This window comes from Ascidiella aspersa, chromosome 4 (assembly GCF_963924565.1).
Source record: "Ascidiella aspersa chromosome 4, kaAscAspe10.2, whole genome shotgun sequence".
NCBI lineage: Eukaryota > Metazoa > Chordata > Ascidiacea > Phlebobranchia > Ascidiidae > Ascidiella > Ascidiella aspersa.
The window spans coordinates 2,602,840-2,621,463 of NC_139450.1; the positions used below are offsets into that span (position 1 = coordinate 2,602,840).

The following is an 18,624-nucleotide window of genomic DNA, read 5'->3' on the forward strand; positions in this document are numbered from 1 at the left end:
AGGAACGTAAAATGTCGGATCAGGACCAAATGGTTGCTGATTTTTGTGCTGTTGCTGGGACAACGGAGGAAAGGGCGCGATTTTTTCTGGAGAGCGCCGCTTGGCAGCTTCCCATGGCCCTTGGCAGTTTCTATGACACCGGAGCTGGAGCCGCACCAGAACAGGCTGAGGGTGAGAGTTTAATGAGATTTTTACTTGTCTCAATTGTTCACTTCAAAGTGTCCTGTTCAGCCAGTGTTTTTTACATTTTTTAGCTCAAAAGTCAACTATGAACTATCAATTAATGCTAAAATATTTTTTATGTAGTTTTGTACAGACCTTATTAACACTGGGGTGTCCAAAATATTACAAAATATTTATTTAAATAGATAAAGCATGTTTGATTTTTTTTAATATAGTACTGCAGACATTAAGCGCGATTTTATTTTTTAGAACTTTTTTTGGTTAAAATTCTTGACACCAGAATAGTAACAGAACAGGGCTAGTATTTGCCAAGAATTAGGCTAAACCAAAAAACAATTGCAAAAAAAAACAGTTTTAAGAGTAATATCTTGAGTTAAATATAACTTTGCATAGTTAAAAAATTGAGCAAATTGCCACCAAAAATTTGATTTACTTTAGTTCCAGATATCTTGGAAGCGATGGACACCGATTACCAGCCTCCACCACAAGAGGAGCCAGAGATACGCTCAAGTTCATCGACCCAGAAAGTCACCACTAGGGGGAAGCCTTCGTCGAAGTTTGGGTCGATCAAAGATTTCAAGGAAGCGGAACAAAAGAGCGACGATGACGAGGAGGAAGGTCAAAGGTCAGCAATTTCTTGGCCGATAATATCACAAACATGTGTTCAGTCTTTAAGGCTTTTTATGAAGCCACAAAGCTATGTTGCTTACCCGCCAAAATAACTATGATTATGGCGTTGAAACATCGCAATTGGTGTAAAGTTTAAATGCTATGAATCGTCATGTATATCTATTTATATTTTTCAAAACATTTTCCTAAGATTATATTTTTGTTTGACCCATCTTGTTGTATCATCCATTTATTTTTTGTTAATTTTGGATGACATAGCAGTTGAGCGAATTTATGTTTATTTTAAAGATATTATGCTGGCGGTTCTGAGCACAGCGGAGAATTAATTGTTGGGCCTCCAAGAAAAAACAAGGATATCACAAAGGACTTGTTTGAAGAGGTAACTGATTAAAAAAATAAGGGAAGAAAAGTTTCCCTTTTTTGTCGTTTTACTGTGCATAGATTTGAGCGTGGTGTTGTTTGTTTCCATGATAAAGGCATCCTCCATAGGTAAAAATAGTCAAAACGTTGAATAAAATAAATAATTGCCGAAAGAGCTTTTTTTATTACTTTAGTTACTTGTAGGTCCGTGATAATTAAAAAAGAAGTGTGCACCAAAATAATATGTTTTTAATTTCGGGAACCACTCATCTGTTGGGTAACTAGATATATATTTCTAGAGGTATATTTAAGTAGTGATTTCAAAAACACTATCAACTTAAACATCGACCAATATTTCCATGATTTAGTAAAAAAAAATCAATGCTTTAAAGTTGAAAAACTAAAGGTAATACGTCTACCATTCACACTCTGCAGGCCAAAAAGCATGGAGCAAAACAAGTTGATCCTGGCCACCAGGAGGGACCAAAGAGTAAGGCTGCGAAGAGTTACTTCAGTGGAGGGGGGTACAAACTGGGTGAGTCAGAGGGGGCGTCGGAATTTGTGCCGGGGGAGAATCAGCAACAAGAAGCGCAACCGGTTTGTCTATGTTATTTCTTTTTGGAAAAAGAGCTTCAAATGATATACCGGTTAAAGATAATTTAAAATTGACCAACTTCCAACACTTGACACTAAATGATGTCATTACTAGAGATAGACTGGCTTCTACCGATGTATCGGTATATGGCCTATACTTTTGCCGATATTTTAGTACGAAAATATTATATAATTTTTCCTGTACAACAAACAACTTGCCCATTTTTAATAAAAAAAAGGATTCTAGCATCACACCAAGTTAATATGCAAAATAATAGTTTAATAATTTAATGAAGGTATATAAACTTAACGTTATTTGAATTTTATTTTTAATTAATTCAACTTTTTAACATTGCCCAGGTATATAAAAAAATCGGTAGCGGCATCAAAAAAAAAAAAAAAAAAAAAAAAAAAAAAGTTATATCGGTCGAACTCTAGTCATTACAGTGCTCAAACATGCAAATTAGATGAAAATGAAGCTTTCATTGGTAATTTTTTACAGGTTATCAGGCGTTTTGTTTCAGGATGAAAAATGTTACTTACATTCAGTTGTTAAAACTATTATTTTTTTATAATTTACATTTGAAGGTAGATTTGCATTGAAAGTGATTTATAGCTGAATTTTCTATTTATATTAATCTAGTATTGAATCGGCACAGATACCACCATAGTATCATACAATAACAGTACAACAACTTGGCAGTGGATATTGCTTTTGCTTCTCGTTTGATATTATTGAGCAATGAACATTGAACATCTCTAGTGTATTGTCTTGTACAAAGTTCAATAAATAAAAGAGGTTTAAATTCCGCCATTAAACAGAAGTGAAAGTTATTTACCACTGTTCTAAATTGCATGCCAGAAATTCTCCTAACAGCAAACCTCCAAAAGGGGTTGTATGACAAATAAACAATATTTCCTTGGTTATTTCTGACTTTAAAATCATTAACTTAGCCTAATAAACAGTTGACTCATCTACTTAAATGCTTTTCAAACCAGAAGGTATTTTTGCGTTCACATAAAAATACATTTATTTGCTACAAATGATGTTTTGAAAAAGCATATGCTTTTATATTAAACCAAGACACTTTTATTCAGGTAAACATAGTTCTAAAACTGTGGTCCAATGGCTTCACGGTCGATGACGGACCGCTTCGAGAATTTACAGACTCTGCAAACGAAGAATTTCTTAACTCGATCAAGAAAGGGTAAGGAAAAAGAGTTTGATTCGTGTTTAGATGACATATTGTGCAATTAAAAGCGAATTTATGAATAATGATTGGCTCAGTAGTCTAGTTGGAGCAATTTTGATTCTTCTGATTGTTTACATTTTTTAATGGATATTTGAAAGCGTTTTTTTGTTCTTTTTTTTTAGTGGTTACTGTTGTTAATTTTAAGTCCTACATTTAAAGAGTTTGTAAAAAGCAGTAAAGATTGTTAAAAGTTTTGCATTTTTGTTCCTGTATTGTTGGTGCGTGTAGAGGCAGTGTTGTAAACAGGTCATTTTGAAATCTCTCAAGTCCCAGTAAAGTCATTCGTGAAATAACTAAAGTCCAAGTCAAATCTATTCAAAAAATAACAAGTCAAGTCCCAGTCCAAGTGATCAGTGGCCCAAGTCAATTCCAAACCCATTCATTGGTATAAAAAGAAAACGTAAAACTCGCATAAAACTATTTGGATTTGGAAAATTGTCCAATTATATGAGTAAAAACTCTACTAAAATATAACAAAAACTTTTTGTTTTGACTTTTGTCAAAAGTAGCTTCTGGCGAGAAAATTTTTTGACGTGCAAATATTCAGACAAATAAACCGATTTTTTTAAAATTGTTTATTAAATTTTGATTTTCGATGAAATTTTGATTTCAAGTCAAGCCATTTCGCCCCAAACACTTAGTCCAAAGACAAGTCATTTTAAAACAGTAATTTCGGTACACTGAAGTCAAGTGATTATCTTGAGTCATTACAACACTCGGTTTAATTCAAACCTGGTTTGTGAGTAACATTGTTCTTTCAGAGGTTGTTTTGTGTAACAGTTTATAGTCGGCAAATTTATTGTTGAAATTTTATTCAAGGGAGATTCCACAGGAATTGCTGAAAGGGGCGCGACGCGGTGAAGTTCATGTTGACATGGAAGATCACAGAAACGACGAATACAAAGCCCCAAAGAAAGTTATCAAGGCTTTCACGGGTCAAGGTCACATGTTGGGAAGGTCAGTTAACCCCTAAAGTTACTCCCGAAAAAATCTAGCGTAAATTTATCTGCGAATAAATATTTTCAGTTTAAGTTTTCCCTCTGTATAAAATGTATAAATGGTTAAACAAAGGCTCTGCCTATATTAGACACGAAATATTTAGTTTTAAATGGCAGTTTATTTATCATCAGGGGCGTGATGGCATATTTATTAAAATATAATAGGACTAACTATATATTCAAACTTTATTTTTTATCTTTTGGTCTGAAATTATGATGGATGACATCCATTAATAATATAAAAGTTGATTGTTTAAAATATGTCTGTTTTTTTTTTGTAAAAAAATGGGACAAGCGGTCGGATTTCGTTTATATAATTATGAAAAAAAAAACATACAAATCAATTCAAGTATTAGACATGCCGTACACTTAAACCCAGAGCAACTTTTAAACGTTATTTTTTTCTCTCAGCCCATCACCGACCGTGAACTTCGACCCCAGTTCGTCTTCTTCAAGGTCATCGTCTGTTGACCCCCCAGTAGTGTGCGACCCCTCTCAACCCACGACGCGGCTGCAAATTCGAATGGCGGATGGGAACCGGGTCGTCCAACAGTTTAATCACGATCACAGGTAACAATAAGATGCTACAGTAACTATAGTATAACCAAAGGGAAGTACGCAGCTCGAAATTCTTTGCTTAATATTTCCGGAAGTAAACAAAATATCGATCAAAAATTTTTACACCTTACTCAAAGCAACCTAAGTTAGCCAGCAATCAGACTTTAAAAAAAAAAAAAAAAAAAGACATTAAAATATTAATATTCATATTTATGAATACTAATATTCAGTCATATTCGGCCCTAAAATTAAAATGTGCCCTAAGTGACTTACATAGGGTGATAGCTACGATTCTACTCTTCAAATTGAGATATGACTCGACCGCCAATTATTCAGGGATAACTTATTAATATTCTTTCAAATATTCATAACCGTCTAATTATCAGTGGTTCTTAAACGGGGTACCATTCTAATGCCCAGGGGTGCCGAGAGACATTTGAGAATCTTTAGGAATCTGATTTTTACTTAACTCTTACAACTTTTTGTAAGCTTCCTACGTTGTGTAAAGTTGACGTGTGTTGTTCCAGTTCCGTTTATTGTGACATTCTAGTGAATTACCTACAGAAAAATCTTGTAGAGGTTGCCGCAAGTCATAAAAGGATGAGATTTGAGAAACACTGAGGTATTGTATTGTCTGACTAATTATATCAGTGATTCTCAACTGGGGGACCGAGGCACTCTTGGGTGTCATTTTTAACTCTCAGGGGTGCCCAGAGATATTTCAAATTCTTAAGACCCCAATTTTTGCTCTATTGGTAAGCTTCTTGATACAATTTTTTTTTTAAATTAAAAAGGTTTGAACAACCTCGTTACACAGTTGATGTGCTGTTTTAATCTCGTTTATTGTAACCTCACAGTTACCCACTCAGCGAAAAAACGAGCAAGGGTTCCGCGAACTAGTTATAATTTCTGTAGAGTACCGCAAGCCAAGAAGGTTGCGAAACACTGGGTTATATATTTCGATTATGAATGTCCAGTAACATAATTAATAGATAATAATTTGTAGCCGATACCTAATAATACCAGGTGGTAGTGTCGGTACTTGTCCGATACTGGGGTGGTATCTGAGACGACCCTTTACTAACTTAACATAGAAATATAAATCAAAAACAGCCTTCAACAGGGTGCTGTAGCATGCAGAGAGCATCACGTCATGCTACAAGCACCTGCTGAAGGACTAGAGGCAGTCGCTAATTATTTTCTTGTCGGTTCGTTGCTGGCGTTTATTTCTGCTTTTTTCTTTTTTTGCTTTCCATTTATTGTACGAGCGTTCAGTGTCAATCACCCTGACGAAGGCGGCTTGTATAGGTTGCCAAAACGTTGATTAACAGTTACACTTACCAGAGGAGCTGTTTTTAATTTATATTACCATGCCTGGTAGCAACAGTTTATATATTAACATAGAAATGTCATCCATGACTTGCTATCCAATATTAAAAGGTAAATTTAACAAAAAATATTTTGACTAAAAACTGAACTTCCAAATACTAGAAGCAAACTTTAACCTAATAAGCTTGCTAAAAAGCCTTAAACGTTACAAATTAACACATTTTTTGGCTTGTTTGTGCATTGTTTTGACGTTATTTGGTATCGGCATCGGATGGTTTTTTTCCAAAATATCGTGATCGAAATAAAATATCAAGTATCGTCCACCCCTGAATAGTATAGACCAGGGGTTCTTAAACTGGGATCCATGGACCCCTTGGGGGGTCCGTGAAGTAGTTTTAGGCGGTCCGTGAAGGCCAAAGTGAAATATTAATGTGTATTTTAAAACTTACCATTTTCTCAAAGGAAACAGTTTAATTAATAACAAAACGGATTTGCACTGTATGTATTTAGACTCCATTTCACTTTCACATTTTTGGACCGAAATCAGCAGATTTTTGAAGTTTATTTGTATTGTGACGTCATTTTTTAATTTTTTTAATTTTAGGGGTCCGCGGTAAAAAAAGTTTAAGAACCCCTGGGGTAGACGCCACTCTTAAACCCCTAATATCATTCTATTATGTAGTACCGGCCTAAACGAGAGTTTATATTATTTCATGATGTTTGTCCTCTGTTAAACAGAGTGACGCATCCAGAATAAAGATGCATTGTTTGTTTGAAGCGTTGCCTAACAACGGTTTCTAAGCAACGCCCCTGCCATGCATTTATTTGCTCACCACTTCATTATGGGTTATGCTATAAATTATTCACAGAGCTGAAACCTGTCAAGCGCCAATCTACGGGTAACCTGCAAACCTAATTAATTATTGCTTACTTGCATAGCCTGATCTTGCCTTTTAAAGGCCCTAAGCACTTAAGACTTTGGTGCCCTTGCCCTGCAATCTGTTATACAAAATATTTAAAATGATAATTAAAAAATAAGCAAGAATTTATTTCAATTGGCCCAGTAGTGAGCAGGGCTGCGGAGTCGGTTAAAAATAACCCGAGTCCGACTTCTGATTCCGACTCGGCTAAATGTGCGATTTCGTCCATCCCCCTAATCAGGCTCCGACTCTTACATATTTTACCAATTTATGTAACTCAATTTAGGTGGATTTTCAGCAATCCACGCATAAGGGTGTCATATAATTCATTTACTCACAATACATGGTTGGAAAATATTCAACCATTTGCTATTACACTTTCACGATTTACAATTGGCACCCATGTCAGTTTTAAATTTGTTACTGCACATGCGCACGTCAGACTCTGGTAGTTTACGTGATCTTACTCGAGTTCCGAGCCCGACTCAGCGGCCCTGATTGTGAGGCCGGAGTCCCCTGACCAACTAGAATTATTTAACCACAATGGTACCATTGGAATTTCGGCTATGAAAATGTAAGTGGTTCCCCCTTCCCTTGGTGCCCTAAGCACGTGCTTGTTTTGCTTAATGAATAATCCGGACTCCAGCCATAAGACCGAACAATAACAGCAACATCAACGTCGGAATAAAACTAAAAAAACAGGGTATCCCTTTACGGCACCGTCAATCAAGGGCGTACACACATCGACACCAAACGGCCAATGCCAGACATATGCCCCCCCCCCCTGGTCGCCCCATATCCCTGTTCTCCATATGATTTGAAGCGTTATATTGCCATTTAGGCTTTTTTTGATAAATTTAGGACTTATTTTTCGACAGGTATGTCTTATTCTGTCGTGAATATATTACTGCGTTTTTGGCTTTATTTTACTTATTTTTTCGTTGGTCTTAGGACTATAGTTTTATAGATTTTTCTGATTTGGGTCTTGGGTGTTTCCGGTTAATCCAGCCCTGCTTGTTGTGCAGAATATCCGACGTCCGGTCGTTCCTGCTCGGCAAGTTTCCTCAGCTATCAGAGCGAGCATTTGCCCTCATGACAACCTTTCCCAACAAGGAACTGACAGATGAAGCCCTTACATTAAGCGAAGCCAAGTTGTTGAACGCTTCAATCGTGCAAAAGTTCAAATAATTTGCCACTTTAAAACACTGCAGTTGCTATTGCTTTCACTTGATTGACCTTATTTTAAAGGTGGTAACTTTCATGCAAAGTTCAATTTTGTATACGTTGTTTTCCTGCCGCCATTAAAAGACATCAACGTCATCAGCGTCATTTAATAAATTGTTTGTTTTTTTTAGATAGGTTTGTTTTTAGGTTTAAGTTAACATAAAGCTTCCATCAATCAGACGTCATTTATTCGGTTTAAATATGTTCTGCAGTATTTCATAAATTTCGTTTTCTAAGAGAAGTGCATTTTAGTGTTTTTGACATATAGCAGCGTTAACATGTTGATTATCCAGAGTTCTCTTCTGCCTAAAATAACCTGCTTTATTTATTAAATTAAAGTTTTAAAAAAGTATGTATTTGTTGTGACGATCAACATATTCATAATTTAAATCCCCTATTCTGCTCAAAAATAAATCTGCGTTATTTAACGAATAATGGTTTTATTTAGAGAAACATATATTCCGATACAAACCAGGAATGTCCGATATAATTGACATCTTAATGTGACCTTAATTGTTGTACTTAAATAGGAAAAAACACGAAATTCAAACGTTTAAATGTATTTTTCCCCTATTTGCCTTAGCGTTAAAAAGTTTGCTTCCCTCCAATTGTCAACAAACTTTTTGTTTTATAAAACAAACTTTATCGCTGGAGCGCAAATTAGATGGCTGTGTTGGACGAGTAGCGATGCTACCAATTGGCATCGGTCATCCGATCCTACCTTAATTCTGCCTGACAATAACCCATCGTTCATTAAATTTTTTTAAGATAGGTAAGTAATTCCGTGATTCTATTTCGAGCACACTACATTTTTAATTGTGTATAAACCAGAATCCTTTATTCTGCCTAAAATGCTCTGCGTTACAAGTCGTTTTTTTTAAATAAAAAGAATGTATTTCTGTGTTTTTCGATATTGGGCACAGTACATATTTGAACGTGTCCTTCATTCTGGTTCCCTTTACTTAAGCCCGTCAATCATCTCAAGCAGCGTCTTCACAACTGATTTCACGTCAACTCGCCGCAATCGGAAATAACAACCTTTTGTCTCGGCTTTCCGTCTTTTGAACCGATGGCCTGAAAATAGAAATGTGACATTTTTGTAATTATTATCGAGAATTTACGTTTGAGTCAGAGAGGTGAAGGACAAATCGTTTTCTTCCCGGAACGATGAAAAATTTTCCTAGCGAAACACACGATAAATGACGTCATGATGTTACGTCATTACGGGACGATTTAAACAAGTGACCTTGGGAAACCTGTTGCACTGAATATGTGGTAATGGAAATGACCTTGACCCTTGCAAGATAAATGTCGACCTTAATTCCTGATCAGTAACAGCAGAATAATCTAGCAAAGCTCAAAAATTCAGGTCAGACACTACTAAAGTACCTTAAAATATATATCTTTTACCAAAAAAGGCATTGTCAGTATGTTATATTCAAATAAAATTGAGAAACCTGTGGTTATTTTCGATGTCGGGCACAAATATGCAACTGAAATATTAGTTTAAATACATTTAAGGTGATGGCGGGATGTCCCTGGTAAAAATCACTTTTTTACCACAGCGTCGTACTGCAAAAAATATTTCACCAGAACCAGGGCTGCGGAGTCGGACTCGGGACTCAAGACGTTGCAAAACTACCAGAGTCCCGAGTCCAAAATGCCGCCACATGGAAATTGGAAAGGCGAAATAGCATATGGTGGAATATTTTCCAACCATGTATGTTGAGTGAATGAATTATACGACACCACTATAAGTGGATTGCTGAATATCCACGTTATTTTAGTTGCGTATAAATTGGCGGAATACAGGCTGTAGAGTCAGGGCCGTACTCGGGACTCGACAAAATCGCACATTTGACCGGAGTCGGACTCGGGTTTATTTTTTGGCCGTAGTCGGACTCGGGTTATTTTTAACCGTCTGCGCAGCCATGACCGGAACCGCAGCCATATTTCTAACGAAAGCCTGTTGCAGATTACTTTTGCCACTGGTTTGGGTGGCGATTTAATTAAAAGCATCATAGTATTGTGAAGATTCAATCGGAAATGAATTTGGGTTAATTTAGGTCGTTTACCAATTAAATCAAAAAATAGTTACTCGACCCATTCCAGTATAAACAGCACAAACTGAGCAAAGCAGGGAAACGGGTTTGTGTAAAGTCAAGGCCTTTACCTAAATGACTTTACATTTAACAACAGTCACCTAAATGCAGTTACGATAAGTCATTTTCCTAAGTAAAAAAATATTATTTTCAATTTCAATTACCAAGTGTAATTTACTTGAAACACACAAAAGTTAACTTATTTTATTTAAAAATAATCACCTGGATACCCCCGAATAAGTAAAAAAGAGAAAACCAAAAAATATAAAAAGATGATCCATTTGCCCAGCATTTCATGAGTAAAAAGTATCGTATTATTCTAATACCAAGAAATAAAACTAATCAAAAAAACGCCAAGGAGTGTAAACCTAAATATACACTTGCAAATTATTGGTTATCATATTCTCCGGGCAGTTTCAATTCACCTCGATTTTCTTCAAAACTTCAAATCCTTCGGTGACGCGTCCAAAGACCACGTGCTTGTTGTCCAGCCAATCAGTTTTCTCGGTGCAAAGAAAGAATTGCGAACCGTTGGTGTTGGGACCGGAGTTGGCCATCGACAATACGCCTACACGGAGATAGGCGACAAGGATCACAGTTATACAGATACACATATGTGTTCAACAACTGTAACCTAGCCTTCTGGAGTCGCTTTTGACCAACGATACCGGCATACGTATTATTAATTCATCAAAAGCCATCGCAGACTAACCGAATCTGTCGATCAATGATGCGAGCAGGGCAGGCTAGAAAACAACTAACTTGCAGTCAATGCAGTGAGGTTCGAACTCACGACCTCCGGCCATATTGATTAAAGGAAAATGTATTTTTTTAATGATACTAACTTTACTTGGTCACTGTAATTACCTGGTCCAGTATGCTTCAAGGTGAAATTCTCGTCATCAAACTTTCGTCCATAAATCGACTTGCCGCCAGTTCCATTGTGATTTGTGAAATCTCCCCCCTGGAAAAAAATTCTCAATGTTTGAAAACAATGTGTTGTTGAGGGCTCAAAAATGTTATAAACGGGTCAATGCACACTGTACTTAATATACAGAAACATTCATACACAATTGTGTACAACTCCGATCTGACCCTTCAGAGGTCGTACTGACTAACGATAACGGCACACGTAATAGTAAAATTATTAAATACACAACGAAAATTAAAAAAATACGTTTAATTTTAGGCTTTTTATGTTTCTTTTTTTCTATTTTTCTTTTTACCGCAATAATTCTGTTTTGGGTCAACTCATACTGACAGTTTAATTTCACGTTAAACATTTAGCACTACTCCTTGTGTTCTATGACGTCACAAACCAACCTGGCACATAAATTGTGGGATGATACGGTGAAAGGTGCTTCCCCTAAACCCATACCCCTTCTCGTGGGTGCAAAGGCACCGAAAGTTTTCTGAAAAAACAAGAATTCAAGATAAATCACAAAATTGCATTTCTATTGAGTCAATAGGGTGTTGAAATATCACTCCTCAATAAGGAACACTAAACACGGATCTGTTCATAATCTTCAGTAAAAACAGTGGCTCAAATGATTGATAAAGGACTCATTCTTTTATTTGCATACGTTTCGGCAAGACTTATGCCATCTTCAGTGCGGTAAAATGACGTTGAGAAAAACGCGAATCGTTATACAGACGCTCGGACGTTTTAGAACGCTTTAAAAAAGTAAGCACTTGCCGAAACGTAAGCAAATAAAAGAATGAATCTTTTATCATTTATTTGGGCCACTATTTTTCTACTGAACTTCTCAATAATATGTTGCAAATAACATTTTTAACCAAAAAGGCTTTGGAGCATAATGGATGCAGGTTTTAGTTCGATGTAGTGGGGATATCAAAGCCTATGGATAAGTAAGTAGCATTTGGAACGTTTGTATTAAATCATAAGGTAATGGCTTTTTGTTGTCTTATCTTGCTATTATTTGCGAAAGACCAAATTTGGACTTTATAGCACGGTCAAGCAGTACATACGGAAACGGCAATATCAGGACTCAGGAGTATATAAACAGCAATGTTAGGCATCATGAACACACCTGCTGTCAGAGGAACCACATCAGCACGCAATTCGATCAATATGCGTCCTGTGTATTGGCTGCCAGTTCGTATGTCAAAGAAAACCTGCAATAAAGAAATAAATTCCAAAATTACCTTAAAATGAATGGTTTTTAAACTGTGATCCATGGGAAATCTTGGAACATGGAGAAGAGTTGGCCAGATAACTTATTGGCTGGTCCTGATTTAAATAACGCGATGCATGAACATTGCACGAAAAAAGTCCATTCACATGCCAATAAATAAAAACGACAATTTGAACTGTTTCTGTGTTTGTTTATGTCAGTGTTTTTTTACAGTTGAATGCTTCGTACATAGAGGTAAATACAATTTAGCGACACAAGCAAATTCGATTACAATTAAATGTGTTCATGTCTTTTTGGCAGTTCATTTGCTTTAAAAAAAAAAAAAAATTAGAAAATGATTAGGTTTGCTAGGCAATAAAATAAATGTTTACAAAAAAAAAAAAATACAGTTATCGGCAATATCATATTTGAAATTTGGTTCTGCGGATACGTACATCGGACTCGGAACTCTCTTAGTTTTACGTGGTCTGACTCCAACTCCGAAGCCCAGGAAGGCAACAGTGAAAATACAATTCTTATTTAAGCCAAAAATCTTATCGCGGTTGTAGCATCTTGTCACAACCCAAATGGTAATTATGTTATAATAAAGCATAACTTTGGAGTCCCAATTTTTTCACCGAACTTTTGTAAGCTGACAAATCAAATGACATAAATAAGCAGTGTTGTAAACAAGTCATTCTAAAATAACTTAAGTCCAAGTCAAGTTTTTGTAAAATAACTTAAGTTCAAGTCAAGTCTTTTTGAACAAATAACAAGTCAAGCTCCAGTTCAAGTCATCAGTGGCACAAGTCAAGTCATAATTAGAGCAAGTCAACTTCAAGTCACGTCCTTGTCATAAAAATTCAACGATAAAGTATTATAATTGTACGATTATAAACAATAACTGAACTAAAAAATACGAAAAACGCAACATATAGCAAGCAACTTGTTTTATGTGCAAAGATTAGGATAAATAACACAATTTTATAAAAAAAATACAAGAAAACACTTCATTTCAACCCAAGTCATTTGTCCAAATGACTTAAGTCAAGTCAAGTCTTTTTGCCCAAATGATTTAAGTCAAGTCAAGTAATTGAAAATGTTTTCTGTTCAGTGACTTAAGTCAGCCTTCAATAATAATTTTTACAAACAATTTCAATAAATCTAAACACGTGAACTAATGCAGTCAGTGTCCCAACCAAATCAAACAACTCCAAATTTGGGTTGCTACCAAAGTCGAGAAATGCTATTTTTTGTGCTCCATTCAAATTTTAACTTGCAATGCACTAAGTAGGAAAAAATCTGTTTGACTGAAATACCTTTGGCTTTTTAACAGCAGGTGCTTTGTTGGCATCGCTGGCCAAGTCACTTTTCTCTTTGTTTTCACTTCCGTCCTCTTCATTCATTGCATATTTCTTCAACCAATCTTCATCGGCCCAAACTAAAGAAAATATCAAAGTAAATGGTTTGAGTTTAGGCACATACAAAGGGTATCCTAAGAGTATAATACCCCTATAATTTTATACTTCATCGTTTCATTGCAGGAACAAGCTTGAATTCTCTATAATCTTTAAGTTCTTTTTCTAAAGCATTGTTTCAAATATAATGTGTGGAATCACAAATTCTTTTTTGTCAAAAGCTTTAATGTTTTGTTGATAATTTGATTCGTACGTATTTTATCCAAAATAATGCAGTGGGATTTTAAAAGTTTCGCGCCTATGGCTATGAGAATAATATCAACTGCGGATAATGCATAGGTATAAGTTTAGAGGCTACTTTATATTGTAACCCCAGACCCTAGAACAGGGGTGTCCAACTCAAACATGCAGATGTGCCAATTTTTATCTTATAACTTCTTTCCGTGCCAAAGTTTAGCAACTATTTTTTTTTTTAATATTAAAAGTGCTTTTATACTAAAAATAAAAACAGTATAATGTTATAATATCAGAAGTAATTGTTTGTTGTCGTAATTGCCGGGATTGTTTTGTATTGTGAATAAACAATGCCAATTGGCTGTACAACAAATTTAGCTTTTTTGACAATTGGCTGTATTTTTGGGGGGCTTTGCATGCCATTTTTAATAGGTCGCGTGCCACATGTTGGACACCCCTGCCAATCATTAAAATTAATAAAACTAACGTAAGTATACAAAGGTAAATATCACTGAAAAATCTTGTCAACAAGAATCACCAAAAAATCAAGTAAACATACCTGGTCTGTGGGCAAGTCCTTCCTTCTTTGCAAACATTGGTTTGGCCAAGTTAACTTTCAGCGTTCGACCAAATATCTCAGACTCATTCTGTTCAAAAGATAGGGATTTATTTAAAACAGGCCACAGTTTGGATGATAAACACAACTATTTAATAGAGATTATTTTTAGGACAAACACTGTTGGTCGTTGAACAGGTTTTATTTTACTTTTACTGATAGTTATTTGTCTACAAATACACCAAATTCGAGCTTAATGAATATAACACAGTTACTCTAACACATACTGGGACAATATTGAGTATGCAACCGTCATGTTGTCCAAGCTTAAAATTGTTGGACTTAATTTCATAAAAAAGTGATAAGATGAACTGGTGACAATAAAAAAATTAGGGCAAACAAAACTAACACTAAACATCACAAAAAAACACAAATTTAATATGAATTTAAGAGCAACATAAAACCAGTAAAAGCCGAACCTCTTGACAAAGAAGAAAACTCACCATATTATCCATTGCAGCTTTGGCATCTTCCACTAATTCAAACTCTGCAACAAAAAATCTTTTATTGCCAGTTTTACAAACACTATCACTACATAATTATAGTGTTATATATATAAAATCATTTTGGAAGCATGAATGGCATACATTTATTGTGTTGTTTTCTGTAGTAAAATGGCATAAATAGAAGGTAAAGCGTCTATGGGTTGATTTCGTAAGTATGGCAGTTATCAGTACATTTCCAATAGTGTAACAACCTAATAATTTTAATTGAATTTAAAAAAAATGAAGTTAGCAACCCAAAATTAATACTGGAAACAACCTAAATAAAAAAAACTTTTTTCTATGCTCACCAACAAAAGCAAAGCCTCTGTGCTTTTCGGTCTCATAATCAAGCGGCAGGTTTACGTCCACTATGTCTCCGAACGGAATAAAAGCGGAATGTATGATTTTCTCCGTAACTTCTTCTGAGAGTCCACCTTAAAACATTTAAGTGATTAGACGAAAAAAATAAATGAAACATAGTAGATTGTTTATCGAACTTAGGCACACTGTGTACAGATCTGTAGAGTAGCTCGAAAATGAATCTCAAGGTCAAATGGGTCAAGCAATTGCCATCCATCTAAAAAATGTTGCCCCCAATTGAAGGTTGACACCAAATAGACGGCTGGGGTAACTGTTAAGCTAACAAAGTTTTCGTCATTTTTTATAAAAAATAACATATTCTATCATGCATGCGCTTTTAAATAGAAATAATGATTTTATTTTATCACCACAAATAAAACGTCTTGACGTGAAGACATTATATTATATTGTATATGTTTTTGCCCCCCAAGTTGTCACAATAGGTAATATATATATACTTTAGACCAGGGGTGTCCAACAAGCGGCATGCATGCCAAATGTGGCACGCCACCTAATAAAAAATGGCCCGCAAGCACTCCCCAAAATATACTAAAATCGTTATTTAGCTAATTGCCAAAAAAGCTCAATTTGTTTTTCAGACAATTGTCAGAAAATTCTAAGTTTGTTATACAGCCAATTGCCATTGTTTGTTCACAATATAAAACAATCGCGGCAATCACGACAACCAACAATTACTTTTAATATGGTAACATTATACTGTGTGGAGGCTAGCATTCAAATAATATTATATAGCTTGGTGTGAAGAAACAAAAGTCAGCTCACCGAGAGAAACTTTGATGTAGTGATACGCATTTCTACTAGACGTTTATGATTAAAAAGAATTGGTCCTGTTACGGGACTTTGGTACGGGAAAAAGTCTCCCGGGAAACGGGTTTGAAAAATTAAACTTCCCGGGAATGCCGACGAAAAAATTATGCCTAAAATTAAGTCATTATGATGTTTGAAATTACTTTATATTAGCTCCAAACATTTAGTTAAGCTTATTTATGTTCTGTAGCATTGCTTCTGCAATCTTACAAGACCTTCTCGTATTAAGGTCAGGATCCTTATTTGTTTTTAATTAAAAATAAAGCGCATGCAGGGTGCATTTTTATTGGTAGAATAAATTTAATGAAGTTTTTCCACTAGTAAGCAAAAATAAAGCAACTCAGGCAACGACGTTAACAGGGTTGGTACTATTTTTTTCTTTATATTAGTCAAAAAATACATTTTTTTGTTTTGCTATGTTGCCGAATACCCGGGATTATAAATAAAATTCCCGTGATTCGGGATAGTTAATTCGCAGGAAATTCCGGGAATTTCCCTTCGAGAGGAAACCTACCATGAACCCCAGTTTGCTCTACCAAACTTTAACAAGCCATGTGTGATTTTTCCCTCTTCTCGCATCATTTCTCTCAGATATAGTGTTCCAACCCAAACATAAACACCTTATCATGTTAACAATACTCCGGATATAAACGTGTTAGGATTCTAAACCAGCGCCACGTGTTTTAATATATACTTATTATCCAGGATAATATTTTACTTTGTTCTTTAATAGTATATTTTAGACAACACCTTACCAACATATATCATCCGCTTGTTGGACATTTTGTGAGATGTTTGGGAAAACGCAACCACACTTAGCACTCAATTAGCGCTAAAAATATAAAAAAATACATTAAAATTATTACACGTACTCTGGTAGAACAAAAGTATCACACAACAAATAAACACAATATTAACCGGCGTTGAACATATGCTGTGGAGTAACAAAAAAATGAATTTAACATTAACTTTCGCATATATCGAATCAGATCTGAGCACTGGTCTAAAATCCTACCACAACCCACATTATTTGGGTTAGGGTGCGGGTTAGCGATTTGGATTGGGATGGGTCAAGTATTATCAGTGTTGTCATGATTTAAGTCAATTGACTTAAGTCCACTTAAGTCACTGTTTTTAAATGACTTGACTTGACTTAAGTCTTTTGGGCAAAATGACTTGACTTGACTCGACTTGGGTTAAAATAAATTGTTTTAATTAAGCAATTATTTATAAAATTGCGTTATATATCCCAATCTTTGCACGTAAAATAATTTGCTTGTAATATTCTGCTCTTGTGTTATTTTTTACTTGAGTTGCTCATAATAATCGGAGGAGTTTGCCGGTTTTCATAATTTAAAGTTTTATTTTTTTGACAAGGGCTGGACTTGCTTTAATTATGACTTGACTGGGACTTGACTTGTTACTTATTCAAAAAGACTTGACTTGGACTTGAGTTATTTTACGAATGACTTGACTGGGACTTAAGTTATTTCAAAATGACTTGTTTACAACACTGAGTATTATAATTAAATAGTGAATAATTGTATAATAACACTTGACCTATTACCGACACACAAACGCTAACTCGCATCCTAAGCCAAATATTTCATAATTATGGTAGGATTCTAGACCACCGCCGCAATATTTTTTGCAGTGTTAATGACTTAACTTTTTTATTATTATTATAAAACTGAAGTGCGCAGGCTTTTCTGAACTTTTAGGGGAATTCCCATTTTAGGCGGCAAATTCGCATAAATTTATAAAATTTTAAGCGATTTAAACCAAGTCGTTTTCGACGTACCGTAACCCAGGTAAATGTTTTGATTAGTTATTGTAAAACTCATAGCAAAGTATTAAGTTGTTGTTACTAAACAGAATTTTTATTTTGTTCTTATTGGTTCTCGCCCTTCGACCTGATAATTGTTTGATAAAAGCGTACAGTTTAATTTTAGGCACAATACACATGTTGCCCATATGTTTGAAAGTAACTTGACTTGAAAACACCTAATTCATTTTTTTTGAGTATTTGGCGTTCCTTTGCAATGGTGGTTGACAAGTTTAGAAAGGCAACATTATTATTTGTAGTATTTCCCGGAAAAAGTTACTAACTTACAAAGACAGAAAGCTGTAGTGTTTCACGCAAGTTGACAAAACCAGTTAAGAAACCAAAATGTTTCATTTATTGGCAACAAGGTAACAACAACGTATGCACAACAATGAGTAAAAAAGCATTACCGCAGCTAAGATGTGGTGATTGTGTAATCTTCAGTGTTATAGATATGTTAGTTATTCAACAGCAGCAAGTCCAATGACAAAAAATTGGCAAAAAAATCAGGTTAAATGTACAAAATACACCTTATGAAGAAGTTGGTGAGATAAATGTTACTGATGTAATGT

At 35.1% G+C, this 18,624-nt stretch overlaps 2 protein-coding genes across 2 annotated transcripts; one reads left to right on the plus strand and one right to left on the minus strand.

Moving 5' to 3' along the window:
* Positions 1–10: 10 nt before the first annotated feature.
* LOC146146637 (NSFL1 cofactor p47-like) lies at positions 11–8,153 on the plus strand. The gene is made up of 8 exons (XM_083387770.1): positions 11–171; positions 622–808; positions 1,102–1,192; positions 1,609–1,770; positions 2,866–2,975; positions 3,840–3,977; positions 4,430–4,588; positions 7,851–8,153. Exons 1-8 carry the CDS (start codon positions 12–14, stop codon positions 8,011–8,013), a joined length of 1,170 nt encoding a protein of 389 aa, XP_083243896.1. The 5' UTR covers position 11; the 3' UTR covers positions 8,014–8,153.
* Positions 8,154–8,960: 807 nt separating this feature from the next.
* LOC146146638 (peptidyl-prolyl cis-trans isomerase E-like) lies at positions 8,961–17,060 on the minus strand. Its single transcript, XM_083387771.1, has 10 exons — positions 16,983–17,060; positions 15,348–15,473; positions 14,998–15,041; positions 14,498–14,585; positions 13,606–13,727; positions 12,203–12,287; positions 11,475–11,563; positions 11,019–11,115; positions 10,577–10,719; positions 8,961–9,123 (listed from the first exon to the last, which is right to left on the minus strand). The coding sequence occupies exons 1-10, from the start codon at positions 17,008–17,010 to the stop codon at positions 9,055–9,057; spliced, it is 891 nt and encodes a 296-aa protein (XP_083243897.1). The 5' UTR covers positions 17,011–17,060; the 3' UTR covers positions 8,961–9,054.
* Positions 17,061–18,624: the final 1,564 nt, after the last annotated feature.